Source organism: Triturus cristatus, chromosome 4_1, assembly GCF_964204655.1.
Source record: "Triturus cristatus chromosome 4_1, aTriCri1.1, whole genome shotgun sequence".
Classification (NCBI taxonomy): Eukaryota; Metazoa; Chordata; class Amphibia; order Caudata; family Salamandridae; genus Triturus; species Triturus cristatus.
Window position 1 is genome coordinate 280,225,272 of NC_140585.1, and position 14,734 is coordinate 280,240,005.

Below are 14,734 nucleotides of genomic sequence, written 5' to 3' on the forward strand. Positions count from 1 at the left end.
TCAACAGAGGGTAAGATTTCCCAACACCAAAAGGCACCCCTGCACGCGGCGCCCCACGGCCCCCTGTGCCCAATCCCGGGGTACCTACCTATCCACCAACTTACCTCTCGAAGTGGTGGTGGCACCTGAAGAGTCCTCGTCCCTGAGCTTGCAGTCTTTTTCTAAACCGGAGATTTCCCATTGAAATCAATTGAGCGCCCGAAGGCTCAAAAGCACTCTGCACCCAGCCGCCCGAGTGGCCCTGGCAGTGAAAACTCTACACCTACCTACTTCCCCACTTGCCCTGAGTAAGTGACCAGGAGCCCAGCTCCCACAGCCGCGTGGCTTGCCAGTCAGCAGCCACCAACCAAGGCCCCCCCTATCCCTCATAGGATAACATTGGGCCTAACTCTCTCTGCACCCGGCCGCCCTAGAGCCGCTGAGGGTGAACCAACTGTACTTACCTGACCCTGGGGGACCCCTGAGTCTATGCCCAGAACCTCAACTCTGCCAGTCGAGTACTTACCTTTAAACCGATAACTCAATTTTCTTCATAGGGGAACATTGACTGGCTTTTTCCTGAAATTTCTTGTAAGTGTGGACTTTTCAAATCTTAAAAAATTCACCAAAAATCAGCCGAGTAACGAAAACGAAATTACTCACCTGCTCTTAGGTGAGCTCCCAGTGCTGGATCTTGGTGCCCAGCACTGACTCTGGAAAATACTTACAACTGTACTTACCCTTAACTCAATTTTCTTCCATAGGAAACCATTGACTGTTTTTCTGTGAAATTTCTTCTAAGTGTCGATTTCTGCAATCTTTAAATATTCTTCAAAAATCGTATAATATCTGAAAACGTAATTACTTACCTGTTTTGGATAAAGGTCCCAGTACTGAGTCTAGGCACCCAGTACTGGATTACAAAAGTAACGAGAACATTCTGTACCTGTAACCTGAATTTTCTTCCAAAGGGAATCATTGACTGTTTTCTTTGAAATATTTTCTAAGTGTCAACTTTTAAAATAGCTAAATATTGTTTAAAATCATTACAGTCATTAAATCGACTTTCATCACTTGATTCTGAGTACTGACCCAGGACTGAATCTAGGATCCAGTCCTGGAATTCCAAAAGTAATCCTAAAAGTAATCTGTGGCAAATAACATGAAACTTCCATTGAACTCAATGCATTATTGTGTTTAAAATAGTGTTGCCTATTGCAACCACTTGTAACTGTTTACAAAAGTCAATTACATCTTGCAAAAGTATTTATATAAAGCAACTCATTCTGAAAAAGTATATTTTAATTCCAATTGTTGGTTCTAAAATAAAATAAGCATATATTTTTTATATCTAAACCATTGGCCTAGAGTTCAGTTATTGAGTGTGTGAGACCATTTGCTGACTGAGTGTGTACAACAAAGGCTTTACACTGTCCTCTGATACTGCCTTACTGCTCGACCAAGCTACCACTTTAGAGAGTAAGGTTATATCTAACTTTAGCCTGTCAAACCCTTGGGGACTGTGGACTCTGTACACCCTGTACCTATTTGGGAACAGTATATACAGAGCCACTTTCTCACATTGGTGGATCAGCGGTGGGATACAAACTTACATTTGTTGGACTACTTGGTTACCATCTGATCACACGACAGAACTCTTAAAAATTGCCTTTAGAATTCTGATTGGTCTTTTCCAAAATTACTAAAAGTCTTGCTAGGGCCTTGCTTAAGTCCCATTAGAATTTTAGAAAAATAAAAGTCACTATAGTCAGGGCAGAGGATTAGAACGGTCAGGTTAGAATGACTCAAACAAACCCAGCTATTAGTGAAAATAATAACATGGACCTGGTGGAGGAGCTCGACCTCACACTTTACTTACACTTGTCTTTCAAGGAATTGAGGTCTCTATGCAAACTCAAAAATATACCAATGGGCCTGCATCCAACCAAACTAGGGCTCCATGAGCTCTTGGCTGAGTATGCTAAGGACCACACATCTGAACATGGTGACGACCAGTCAGATGAGGAAGGGGAAGAAGAGGAGGTGGATAATAACCCCCCCATACTATTCCCCAGGGAGGAGAGGGCACCCATACCCTTCAATCCAAGAATTAGCATCTGGGGACCTAGAGATCACACAGGTGACTCTGGTACCAGAAAGATCACTGGGGGAACCACCAGTGAAGAGGACAGCCTTTTAGCAAGGCTGGCCAAAAGAGTAGAGCTAGAGTCCAGGTTCCTGGCTCTAGAAAAAGAAAGGAGAGAGATGGGTTTAGCACCCATTAATGGTGGCAGCAATAATAAAAACAAGGATAGGGAGGAAACTTCTGAACCTAAAATCCCCAAAGGGATTGTCCCCAAGTTTGAGGAAGGTGATGACATCACCAAATGGTTCACAGCCTTTGAGAGGGCTTGTGAAATAAGAAGAGTAAAGAAACCTCTCTGGGGGGCACTCCTGTGGGAACTGTTCTCTGGTAACTTCAGAGACGGGCTTCTGACCCTCTCTGGGCCAGAGGCAGGATCCTATGACCTCATGAGGAAGGCTCTGATTGAGGGATTTGGATTCACTACTGAGGAGTATAGAATTAGATTCAGGGGGGCTCACAAAACCCAGACCCAGTCATGGATTGACTTTGTAGACTTCTCTGTAAAGACACTGGATGGTTGGTTAGCTGGACATGGTGTGCAGGATTTTACTGGATTGTACAATTTATTCATGAAGGAACATATATTAAGTAACTGCACAAATGAAAAGTTGCATCAGCATTTGGTAGACCTAGGTCTAATTTCTCCCCAAGAATTGGGAAAAAAGGCAGACCACTAGGTCAAGACTAGGGTGACTAGGACGTCCACTGGGAGTGACCAAAACAAAGGGGTCCCAAAGCCTCCCCAGAAGAAAGAGAGTGAACCCCTTGTGGGTAAAAGTAAGTAGTCCCAGGTAGCCCCCCAAAAACCTGACCAGGAGGGTGGGCCCAAAGACACCTCACAAACTAAAACAGGGTACCAAGGTAAGAGTTGGGATCCCAACAGAATATGGTGTTTCAACTGTCAGAAGTCTGGACACCACACCCAGGACTCTAGCTGTCCTAAAAACAAGATCTCTAGTACAGCTCCAGGGGTGACTAGTGTAGGCCCAGGGGTTGCCAGTGTAGCTTGGGAGGGAGGGTCCTCAGATGAGGAAGTCCTCCTAGCTTTCAACTGGGGAATGGGCCCAAGAAGCAAGCTGCAGATCCCAGAGGGGAGTAGACACTTCCACCACCTACTGGTGAACGGAATCCCAGCCACTACCCTGAGAGATACCTGTGTCAGTCACACTGTGGTACATGACAGGTTGGTATTCCCACACCAGTATGTCCCAGGGGAAACAAGAAGGGTAAGGACTGTCCCAGGGGGATTCACTGTTAGGCCTGTGGCTATAGTGCCCCTAGCCACAGCTGGGTCCCTTAGATGGAGAAAAGTGATAGTCAATAAACCCCCCCCCCCCTTGATTGTCTCTTGGGAAATGACCACTTAGATGTGGAACTGAGCCAAAGAGAGGTGCTGGCCCAATGCGAGGCCTCGCCCAAAGAACCCGTGGGGGCTCAACCTGCAGTCAGTGCAGCTGAGTCCCAAAAGAGTGAGAAGAAACAGGGTAGGAAAGGTGGGAAACTGTTAGCCACAGTTCCAGAGAGCCAGGGAGATTCTATCCCAGTGAGGGAAAACTCCAACCATGGCACTGGTACAGCCCCCCCTAACCAACAACAAGACCTGACTAGTCAGGCAACTGTCCAGCCTGAGTTAGTGGCTCCTCAGATGGCAGAACAAAGGGTGGAGAAGGGGTGTTCCCTACAAAGAGTAGTGACCCCACATCCTCCAACAGACTAACAGCCAGGACCCAAGGAGACCTATAAGATAGCTTCCTCACTTACCAGTCAGGAGCTAAAGGTGTGGTTCAGGACACTGACAGCTGTCTTTTGGGTATTTGGCGTTTTCTTGGGTGGCGAAGAGGTCTATCTGTGGTTGCCCCCACATCTGAAAAAACTGTTGAAGAACTTGTGGATGAAGTTCCCACTCATGGATTTGTTGTGTTTGGTCTAGGAGAAAAATGTTCTGAGGTATAGCCCACCTCCATATGCTCTGTGCGAGCTGAGAGAGCGTGTCCCGCCTTGTTTTGTATGTAGTACATGGCTGTCATGCTGTCCGTGTGGACTAAGACAACCTTGCCTGATATGTGTTTTTGAAATGCTTTCAAGGCTAGGAATATGGCTAGTAACTCCAGGTGGTTGCTGTGGAGTAACTTTTGTTGAGGTGTCCACCTGCCCTGCATGGTGTGATGTAGTAAGTGAGCTCCCCAGCCGGAGAGCGATGCATCCGCTGTCATGACTATTTGAGGAACTGGCTCGAGGAACAGTCGCCCTTTGGAAAGGTTCTTGGTGATCCACCACTGCAGAGAGCGATGGGTACGACTGTCTACCAACACCAGATCTGTTAGCTGACCTTGAGCCTGGTTCCATTGGCGTGCTAAGCACTCTTGGAGAGGACGCATCTGGAGTCTTGCATGAGGCACTATGAATATGCAAGAGGCCATCATCCCTATGAGTTGCATGAACACTCGATCAGGAAGAGAGTGTTGGGGTTGGAATCAGGTGAGAAGAGCTTGCATGCTCGCTATCCTGGCGGGGCTGGGATAGGCTAGCGCCCTTGAGGTGTCTATTGTGGCACTGAGGTATTGTTGTGTGTGGGACGGTTGCAGCTGGGACTTGGCGTGGTTTATTGTGAACCCCAGGTTGCGAAGTTGTTGAATAGTGGCGTGAGTGTGTTGTACACACTGATTGTATGAGCTGGCTTTTATGAGCCAGTCGTCTAGATATGGGAAAACATGGATGTGTTGTCTTCTTAGGTGTGCTGTCACCACTGCTAGGCACTTGGTAAACACTCTTGGTGCTGTGGTGAATCCAAATGGGAGTACTTTGAATTGATAGTGCTGACCGTCCACTATGAATCTGAGATATTTTCTGTGAGCACTGTGAATGGGAATGTGGAAATAGGCGTCCTTGAGGTCTAGAGTAGCAAGGAAGTCGCCCTGGGAAAGTAGAGGAAGGACCTGCTGAAGTGTGACCATGTGGAAGTGGTCTTGGTGTATGTAGAGGTTTAGGGGCCTGAGGTCTAAAATAGGCCTTAGAGATCAGTCCTTCTTTGGTATGAGAAAATAAAGGGAGTAAACTCCCTTGTTTTGTTGGTGCAGGGAACTGGTTCTAGTGCACTTTTTTGTAAGAGGGATATTACCTCCTGCATTAATAATAACAGATGTTCTTGTGACATTGGACGGTGTTTGGGTGGTATGGTTGGGGGGGTAGATGTTAGTTCGAGACAGTAGCCTGATTGAATTATTTGGTGGACCCACCTGTGTGAAGTGATGTTTGCCCAGGCAGGGAGGAATTGGTGGAGTCTTCCCCCGACTGGAGTGGAATGGTCTGGGGGAAGTGGAGGGAAGTCATGGGGTGGGGGTGGAGGCAGAGCGGGAGTTGTTGTTTTTGCCTCTGCCTTTGCTGTTGTTCCCCCTGTAACCACCCCTTTGGTAACCTCTAGTAAAGGTGGATTGGGTGGGAGCCTTGTAAGAGGTGGAGGGGCTATCTGAGGAGAAGCCTCTATGGGTGCTTCTGAAGGATGAGCGACGAAAGGACCATCTGGGAGCTTGTGATTGCAAGGCTCCCATAGATTTGGCGGTGTCTGTATCCTTTTTCATTTTCTCAAGGGATACGTCTACATTAGGGCCAAATAGTTGCTGCTCATCAAAAGGCTGATTGAGTATAGAACTCTGGACTTCGGGTTTAAAACCTGATATGCGTAACCAGGCATGCCTGCGCAAAAGGACACTGGTGTTTATTGCCCTTGAGGCAGTATCTGCTGCATCTAGGGCACATCTGATGGAGGCGTTAGTGATGGTTTTACCCTCCTGGATGAGTTCACTGGCCCTGTTTTTATATTTGTCCGGGAGGTGCTGCATTATGGACTCAAGCTCATCATAATGTGTCCGGTCATACCTGGCTAGCAGCGCTTGTGTAATAGCAATGCGCCAAATGTTTGCAGCCTGTGCGCTGTGCGTTTGCCAGAGGCGTCTAGGAGTTTTGATTCCTTATCTGGTGGTGGTGCGTCACCTGATGTTTGGGAATTTGCCATCTTCCTTGCATTAGATACTACTAAGGAGTCTAGTGGTGCGGAGTCTTTAATGTATACTGGGTCAGTAGGAGTAGCTTTATACTTCTTTTCTATTCTCGGGTTAATGACTTGAGCTGTAAGGAATATGCTACTTACCAGTATGCATCTGTTCTTGGCATGTAGAGCTGCAGATCTACACACTTTTGCATAGATCGCCATCTGGTGTTGGGCCCGGATGTTTGCAGTTTGTTTTTCCTCTTGGAAAGTCTTTGGAAGTCACGAGGTCGGTGACTCCTCCTTTGGATCGTATTGCGCATTGGGCTTCGGCTCCATCCTCAGATTGTTTTTCGCCAGCAGGGAAAGATGGAGCGTAGTAACAACAGTGAAGAAACCCATGTGTGTTGTATCTAAATAAGATAAACTGGAACAGATACAGGTAGCCGGGGAGGCGGGTGGGCGTGTGTAGATCTGCAGCTCTACATGCCAAGAACAGATGCATACTGGTAAGTAGCATATTCCGTTCGAGGCATATGAGCTGCAGATTACACACTTTTGCATAGACTATATAGCAGTTCCCAACCTTAGCGGCGACCACCGGTATCTGTTGCAGTGGTTTGAAATAGTGTTTTTAGTACAGTCTGGCCCACACTAGCTTGTTGCTTGGTTTGCACATCTACACAATAGTGCTTAGTGAAAGTGTGCGGTGTTGACCACGTAGCTGCTTTGCAGATATCATCTAATGGGATGTTCCCTAGAAAAGCCATGGAAGCCCCTATCTTCCGTGTAGAATGGCCTTTAGGGGGAACGGATAGCGTTAGTTTTGCTTTGTGGTAGCAAATCCGGATGCATTTTACAATCCACCTAGCTATCCCAGATTTTGAGATGGGGTTGCCCTTGTGTGGTGGAGAGAAAGAGACAAACAGTTGTTTGGCCTTTCTGAAAGGTTGTGTTCTTTGGATATAGTAAAGTAAGGCTCGTTTGACATCTAGTGTGTGCAGGGCCCTTTCTGCAACGGTCTGCGGTGGCGAGAAAAATACTGGTAATTCTACAGATTGGTTTAGGTGAAAAGGGGAAATGACTTTAGGTAGGAATTTTGGGTTGGTACGGAGAACAACCTTGTTCTGGTGCATTTGAAGAAAATGTTGTTGTATGGTAAGTGCTTGTATCTCACTGACCCTTCTAAGGGAAGTGATGGTTACAAGGAAAGCTGTTTTCCATGTGAGGAATTGTAGTTCGCACTTATGCAAAGGTTCGAAGGGAGGCCCCATGAGCCTTGTGAGAACAATATTTAAGTTCCACACAGGTGAGGGTGGTACTCTGGGGGGAATTATTCTTTTGAGGCCTTCCATGAAGGCTTTAATGGCAGGTACTCTGAAAAGTGATAGGTGCTGCCTGTTTTGTAAGTAAGCTGCAATTGCTGCGAGGTGTAGCCGAATGGAGGTATAGGCTAGATTACACCTTTGTAGGTGGAGTAAGTAGCATATGATGTGTTGTATAGACACGTCTAGAGGATTGATTGTGTTGTTGTGGCAATAAACAACAAATCTTTTCCACTTAGCAGCGTAGCAGGCTCTAGTGGTAGGGCGTCTAGCTTCTCTGATGACGTTGATACAGTCAGGGGGAAGGTTTAGGTACCCGAATTCTAGGATTTCAGGAGCCAGATCGTAAGGTTGAGCTGAGCTGGGTCCGGGTGTGTGATCTCTCCATGGTTCTGGGTTAGGAGGCATGGTTAGAGGTGTAGCTTTTGGTGTGGTACTACTGAGAGTTCCAGCAGCGTGTTGTACCATGGTTGTCTGGCCCATGTTGGAGCTACTAGGATTAGTGCGAGGGAGTGCTGTTGTAGTTTTCGCACCACTAATGGAATGAGTGGGAGAGGCGGAAAAGCGTACGCAAATTTGACTGACCAGTTCATCCATATCGCATTTCCTTCGGACAATGGGTGTGGGTATCTGGCGGCGAAGCTTGGGCATTTTGTGTTTTCGTGGGTGGCGAAGAGGTCTATCTGTGGATGCCCCCACATTTGAAAGAACGGATGAAGAACCTGTGGGTGAAGTTCCCACTCATGGATCTGTTGTGACTGTCTGCTGAGCAGATCTGCCACCGTGTTTTGGACTCCTGGGAGATGTTGCGCTAGGAGAAAGATTTTGTGTGGAATTGCTCATCTCCATATGCTCTGTGCTAATTGAGAGAGCTGTGGAGAGTGTGTGCCGCCTTGTTTTTGAATGTAATACATGGCCGTCATGTTGTCTGTGCGAATGAGGACTGCCTTGCCTGAAATCCGTGGTTGAAAGGATTTCAGGGCTAGAAAGATTGCTAGTAACTCCAGATGGTTGATATGGATTAACTTTTGTTGCTGCGTCCATGTGCCCTGCACTGTGAGGTGTAATAGATGAGCTCCCCAGCCGGAGAGCGATGCATCCGTTGTTAGTATTATTTGGGGAACCGGGTCCAGGAACGGTCGACCTTTGGAAAGGTTTGTGGTGTTCCACCACTGCAGAGAGCGATGGGTGCGACCGTCTACCAACACCAAATCTGTCAGTTGCCCCTGGGCATGGTTCCATTGGCACGCTAAGCACTCTTGGAGTGGACGCATCTGGAGTCTTGCGTGAGGCACTATGAAAATGCAAGAGGCCATCATCCCTATCAGTTGCATAAACACTCTTGCTGGAAGGGAGTGGTGAATGACAAATTTTTGTCGCAAAGCCTGAATGCTTGCAATCCTGGCCGGATTGGGGTAGGCTATTGCTTTTGAGGTGTCTATGGTGGCACCGAGGTATTGTGTTATGTGGGATGGTGTTAGCTGGGACTTTTGGTGGCTCACCGTGAAGCCTAGTTGGTGCAGTAGTTGGATTGTGGTGGCGGTGTGGTGTACACATTGGTTGTATGAAGTGGCTTTTATGAGCCAGTCGTCCAAGTATGGGAAGACGTGAATGTGCTGTCTTCTGAGGTGTGCCGCCACTACTGCTAGGCACTTGGTGAATACCCGTGGTGCTGTTGCGACTCCGAATGGGAGCACCTTGAACTGATAGTGTTGTCCGTCCACTACAAATCTGAGGTACTTTCTGTGAGCATGGTGTACTGGAATGTGGAAGTATGCGTCTTTCAAGTCCAGTGTGGTGAGAAAGTCGTTCTGGGAGAGGAGCAGAAGTACCTGCTGAAGCGTTACCATGTGAAAATGGTCTGAGTGTATGTATGTGTCTAGGGGCCGGAGATCTAGAATAGGTCGTAGAGTCTCGTCCCTTTTTGGTATTAGAAAATATAGGGAGTGGACCCCTAAATTTTGTTGATTGACGGGAACGTGTTCTATTGCCTGTTTTTGTAGGAGGGAGATTACCTCCTGCTTTAGTAATGTAGAATGTTCTTGTGACATTGGGCGTTGCCTGGGTGGAATGTTTGGGGGGGTAGATGTTAATTCCAGGCAGTATCCTGACCGAATAATTTGGGTCGCCCATTTGTCTGAGGTGATGGTCTGCCAGACATGAAGGAAATTTTGAAGTCTGCCCCGGACCGGAGTGGGATAATCTGGAGGGAGCGGGGGGAAGTCATTGGGTAGGCGGTGTGGCAGAGCAGGCGGTATTTGTTTTGCCTCGCCTTTATTATTGTTGCCCCTATAGCCGCCTCTTTGATAACCCCTTGTGAAGGTGGACTGAGTGGGGGATTTGTAGGAAGTGGACATGTTATCTGAGTAGCCTCTAGATGTACTTCGAAAGGAAGAGCGGCGAAAGGAGCGCCTAGGAGGGTGTTACTGTAGGGCTCCCATGGACTTCGTCGTATCCGTGTCCTTCTTCATTTTTTCCAGGGCCTCACCTACCTTTGGGCCAAATAGGTGTTCCTGGTCAAAGGGGTGATTAAGGATGGAGGCTTGTACCTCTGGTTTAAATCCGGATATTCTTAGCCAAGCATGGCGACGGAGGAGGACGCTAGTATTAATGGCCCTGGAAGCCGTGTCTGCTGCATCTAAGGCACAGCGTATAGAGGTGTTAGTTATTGTCTTACCCTCTTGAATTAATTCATTGGCCCTAGTTTTATATTTTTCAGGGAGGTGGTTCATTATGTTTTCTAATTCATCATAATGTGCCCTATCATATCTGGCCAGTAGAACTTGGGTGTTGGCGATACGCCATATATTGGCTGCCTGTGACGCAGTGCGCTTTCCTGATGCGTCTAGTAGCTTTGACTCTTTGTCAGGTGGTGGTGCTTCGCCTGACACCTGAGAATTTGTTCTTTTTCGTGCAGTGGAAACCACTAGGGAATCTAGTGGCGCTGGCCCTTTGATATCGGAGGGATCTGTGGGGGCAGCTTTGTATTTTTTGTCTATGCGCGGGTTAATGACCCTGGCCCTAACTGGGTCTTTAAAAACCTCTGGCGCATGCTTTACCACCCCCTTAAGCATAGGTAATATGGAGGTAGACCTATGTGTGGTATCAAATGTGTCGAGGAGGAAATCCTCCTCCACGGGGTCAGTGTGCAAGTCTACCCCGTGATAGTGTGCCGCCCTTTGAAGTAGGTGGTGGAACCCTAATGAGTCTTCCGGTGGAGATGGCCTGGAAGGGTAACGGTCATCTTGAGGGACGTCGGGGATATCTGGGTTATTGTAGTCGTCCCATGGGTCTGGGGATCCTGTAGGGGTGGGGTCTTGGGGCACATCCCCTATATCCTGATATGGGTCCCCCTGATCATCATCGTCTGGAGACGGGGTCGGAGAGCGATGAGGTGGGGGTGGAGAGGGCGGAGGGGGTGGAGGTGGAGAGGGTGGAGGAGGTGGGAAAGGTATTCTGAAAGGAGAGGTAGCAGAGTCCTTCCTCTTTGGAGGTGGAGGCGGAGCTGGTTTGTCCAAATGTCTCTTTTTGGAAGAGAGTGGCAAATGTCCAGTTTTTGGATCCTTGGTGAAAGTCTTTTGCAAGGGTTCCGGTGTAAATAGTTCCTGTGAAAGTGTTTGGTCCATCGGCGAAGACGTCGGGGCCGATGTCTTTCTAGACTTTTCCGTGCCAGTGTGCTTAACACCGGGTTTGGGAACCTCCGATTTCTTGGTTGGCGCCGAGATGGGCTTCGGCTTGGAAGTGTCGGTGCCGAGGGCCTTATGGGGTTTGGTCGGTACCGAAGGTGGCGTCGGTATGGAAGAGCTGGGTTTCGACCCCGAGGTCTTCGGTGCGGAGCTCGGTGTCGAGGTAGAGGCGGTTTCTTTTTCGGTGCCGGAGTGTGTTTCTCGGCACCGCTGGTAGGCTGGCTCGAGCCCGAGCCGCCGGAAGGCTTACTTGGCTTCTTCACCGGGCCCGAAGGTGGGGTGTGTGAAGCAGTATCTCTGGTCTTGCTTAGGCCCGGAGGCGAAGGCGTGACCGAAGCCTTTTTGGGTGTTGGCGTGGGTGTGGGGGGGGGGGGGTAGGGGGGTATAGCACTCACGACCCTCTGCGCCGGAGTGATGTCTTCGACATCGGATTCGTCTGCCTCGGAAGCACTGATGAGGTCATCTGCGGTGCGCTGCTGCCCCGGATCTTCGATGTCGTCTCCGAAGATATCGACTGGAACGGAGGTCGAGGAGTGTGCCATGTTCCTTCTGGCTCTTCGGTCTCGAATAGTCTTTTTCGATCGGAAAGACTTACTGGCCGGACAGTCTCGAGTATCGTGTTCAGGGGAGAGGCAGAGGTTGCATACCTCATGAAGATCGGTGTGGGGGAATTTGGACCCACATCGAGGGCACTTCTTGAATGGAGTTCTTTCCATCAGCCGGGACCGGAGCTTGGGTAGGCCTGAAGGCCGCCGGCGATGGCTGGAACCAAAGGTTTGCCGATGAGAAGGTGCGTTGATTGAGGAGATCGCGATCGAAACAATACCGCGATTTGGGGTGAGGATTCCGCGTCGATCGTCGAACTGGAAACTGTTCGGAACCGGAGCGCGAAGATTACATCCGAGCCCGATGGCGGAAAAAAACAATCTGAGGATGGAGCCAAAGCCCATGCGCAATACGATCCAAAGCAGGACTCACCGACCTCATGACTTCCAAAGACTTTCCAAGAGGAAAAACAAACTGCAAACATCCGGGCCCAACACCAGATGGCGATCTATGCAAAAGTGTGTAATCTGCAGCTCATATGCCTCGAACCTGAGTCTTTAAAGATCTCTGGTGCATGCTTAATGACCCCTTTAAGCATGGGCAGAGTTTAGGTGGACCTTTGTGTGGTATCGAAGGTGACCATAAGAAAATCCTCCTCTACTGGGTCTGTATGCAGGGCAACCCCGTGGTATTGGGCAGCTTTGTGAAGGAGCTGGTTGACTCCGATATTGTCCTCTGGAGGGGAAGGCCTCGAGGGATAAATATCATCCTGTGGGGTTTAAGGATCGCCTGGGACACTGTAATCATCCTAGAGGTGCCAGCAGGGGTAGGGTCCCCAAGGGGTTGATTGTTAGCACCTCCCCTTGCATCATCTGAGAAGAGGAGGAGGAGGATAGAGGAGGAGGAGGATAGAGGAGGAGGATAGAGGAGGAGGAGGAGGAGGAGGGTAGTCCTTAATAGAGAGGTAGCAAAGTCTCTCTTCTTTTGGTGGCGGTGCGGGAGCAGGCGTTTCCAGAGGTCTTTTCTTGATGCTTAGCATTAAATGACCAGTCTTAGGATCGGGGCCTTTTGGTGGGTGTTTTTTAGTCGGCTCCGAGGGTGTTGTCGGTGCCGAGGAACTAGTGCTAGCCTTCGACGCCGAGTGCTTTGATGTCGAAGCAGCAGTCGGCGTGGATGAGGACGAGGACATCATCTTCTTCGATGCCTGAGCTTGTTTTTCAGTACCAAGGGTAGGCTGACTCAAGCCAGAGTCGCCTAAAGGCTTAATATGCTTCCTTACCGGGCCCGTAGGCGGGGCATGGGAAGCAGTGTCTCGGTGTGCACCTGGGCCCGAAGGTGGAGGTGGTACCGAAGCCTTTTTTGACAATGTCGAGGGGGGGTGTGGGTCAGGGTCGACGTCTGTACTCATTGCCATTTGAGCTGGAGTGATGTCTTTGATGTCGGAATCATCTGCTTCGGAGGCGCTGTTGATGGTTTCCTCAACCCGACCCTGTTCCGGAACATAGACGCCCTCTTGAAAGACGGCGTCGGGGATCGAAGATGACGAGCGCGCCATTTTTCTTCGAGCTCGTCGGTCCCGGATGGTCTTTTTGGAGCAGAAGGAGGCACAAGCTGGACAGTCTCTGGCCTCGTGCTCCGGTGAGAGGCAGAGGTTGCACACCTCATGTAGGTCGGTGTGGGGAAACTTCAACCCACATCGAGGACACTTTTTGAATGGCGTCCTTTCCATGAGCCAGAGATGAGGCCCAGGTTGGCCCGAAGGCCTTCGTCGACGACCGGAATCGAAGACTTCGAAGTTGAAGGGTCGCGTGTGATTGGAAAACGCGATCGAAACAATACCGTCGAGAAGGGAAGGATTGCGCGTCGAAAGAGAAAAACGTTAAACGGTCCTGAACTGGAACGCGAGAACACATCCGAGCCCGATGGCGGAAAAAAACTATCTGAGGATGGAGTCGATGCCCATGCGCACTATGATCCAAAGAAGGAGTCACATACCTTGTGACTTCTAAAGACTTTCCAGGACAAAAACAAGTGCAAACACCCGGGCCCAACACCAGATGGCGATCTATGCACAGTGTGTAATCTGCAGCTCATATGCCTCCAACATTGAGTTTATCCCTCCACGATATTTTTTCGCAGAAAGCATTGTAGCACCTCTTTTGCATCTGAGCTACTAACTCTTTAATAATCGAGGCAAAAAATGGTGAACATAATTTCATACCCTGGAGTAAAGGCATAGCATAGGAGCAGCCAAATACTTCGGTGAGACACATTCATTATATATACCTTTAGATACCTTCTGCATGGCTACTACAACTTCACTCGACGTGTAAGTGCAAGGACAGATACGGTTAGTTGAACCTTACTTACACCGAAGCAATACCCAGCTCTAGAGCGGGTGGGCTCTATGTGCAGGTTAAGACCACTCGGAAGCTAACTATCTGGCTGCTTCATACAGGTGTAATTGCTCCACGAGGAAACATTATGCGGATACTATACAGTGGAGGCAGTTACAGTGTGAGCTTCACATGGTCCAAGTGGCTGCCTGGTCAGCGCCCTTCAGAGAAAATGAAGGGGAAGAACCTAAGCAGGTTAATTACACCAGCAACTAAACTCGGCTTCATCCCCTGCCTACACGGCCAGAATCCTAGTTTCTCTTTTCATTACTTACACAAATGCTCTCTCTGGGCGACTCTAAAGGCTCCTTCTTAAACCACTCCCTGCTGGTGAGCAACAGCTTTTAGCACTGTGCAGAGGTTTAAGGGTGGGAGCCAGTGCAGGAAAACATGAACTCACTGAGAACTGCTGGTGTCAAGAGGAGGGCTCGGCTGTAAAGGGCTACGCGAATCTTAATCCCTCAGCAAGTTACAGTTCGCCACTTCTATGGAAAGTGGAATCTGGCTCAGCCAATAGGAATGCCTTGAATGCCGGCAACTATCGCTTGCCTTCAATCTAGGATCAGTGGTAGGAACATGAAGCAGTCTGTCTTTTTTGGGTCAGGTTGTAAGGGGAAGGGGTCGGCTGCCAATAGCCTGATCACACAAATGCCATTGGGAAATAACCACTG

The 14,734-nt window shown here is 49.0% G+C and overlaps 2 protein-coding genes across 2 annotated transcripts in view; both read right to left on the bottom strand.

The window, feature by feature from the left end:
- LOC146854272 (uncharacterized) overlaps window positions 1-13,972 on the bottom strand; it is a 28,168-nt gene extending 14,196 nt beyond the window's left edge. Inside the window, exons 1-3 of the mRNA XM_085650307.1 lie at window positions 13,954-13,972; window positions 9,979-10,736; window positions 5,541-5,775 (exon numbers count right to left, since the gene is read on the bottom strand). Of these exons, the coding sequence (XP_085506433.1) occupies window positions 5,541-5,775; window positions 9,979-10,736; window positions 13,954-13,972 (1,012 nt within the window). The remainder of the gene's footprint in view (window positions 1-5,540; window positions 5,776-9,978; window positions 10,737-13,953) is intronic.
- The window catches only part of LOC146854269 (protein mono-ADP-ribosyltransferase PARP12-like), a 490,642-nt gene that overhangs the window by 317,016 nt on the left and 158,892 nt on the right, over window positions 1-14,734 (bottom strand). The window lies entirely within an intron of this gene.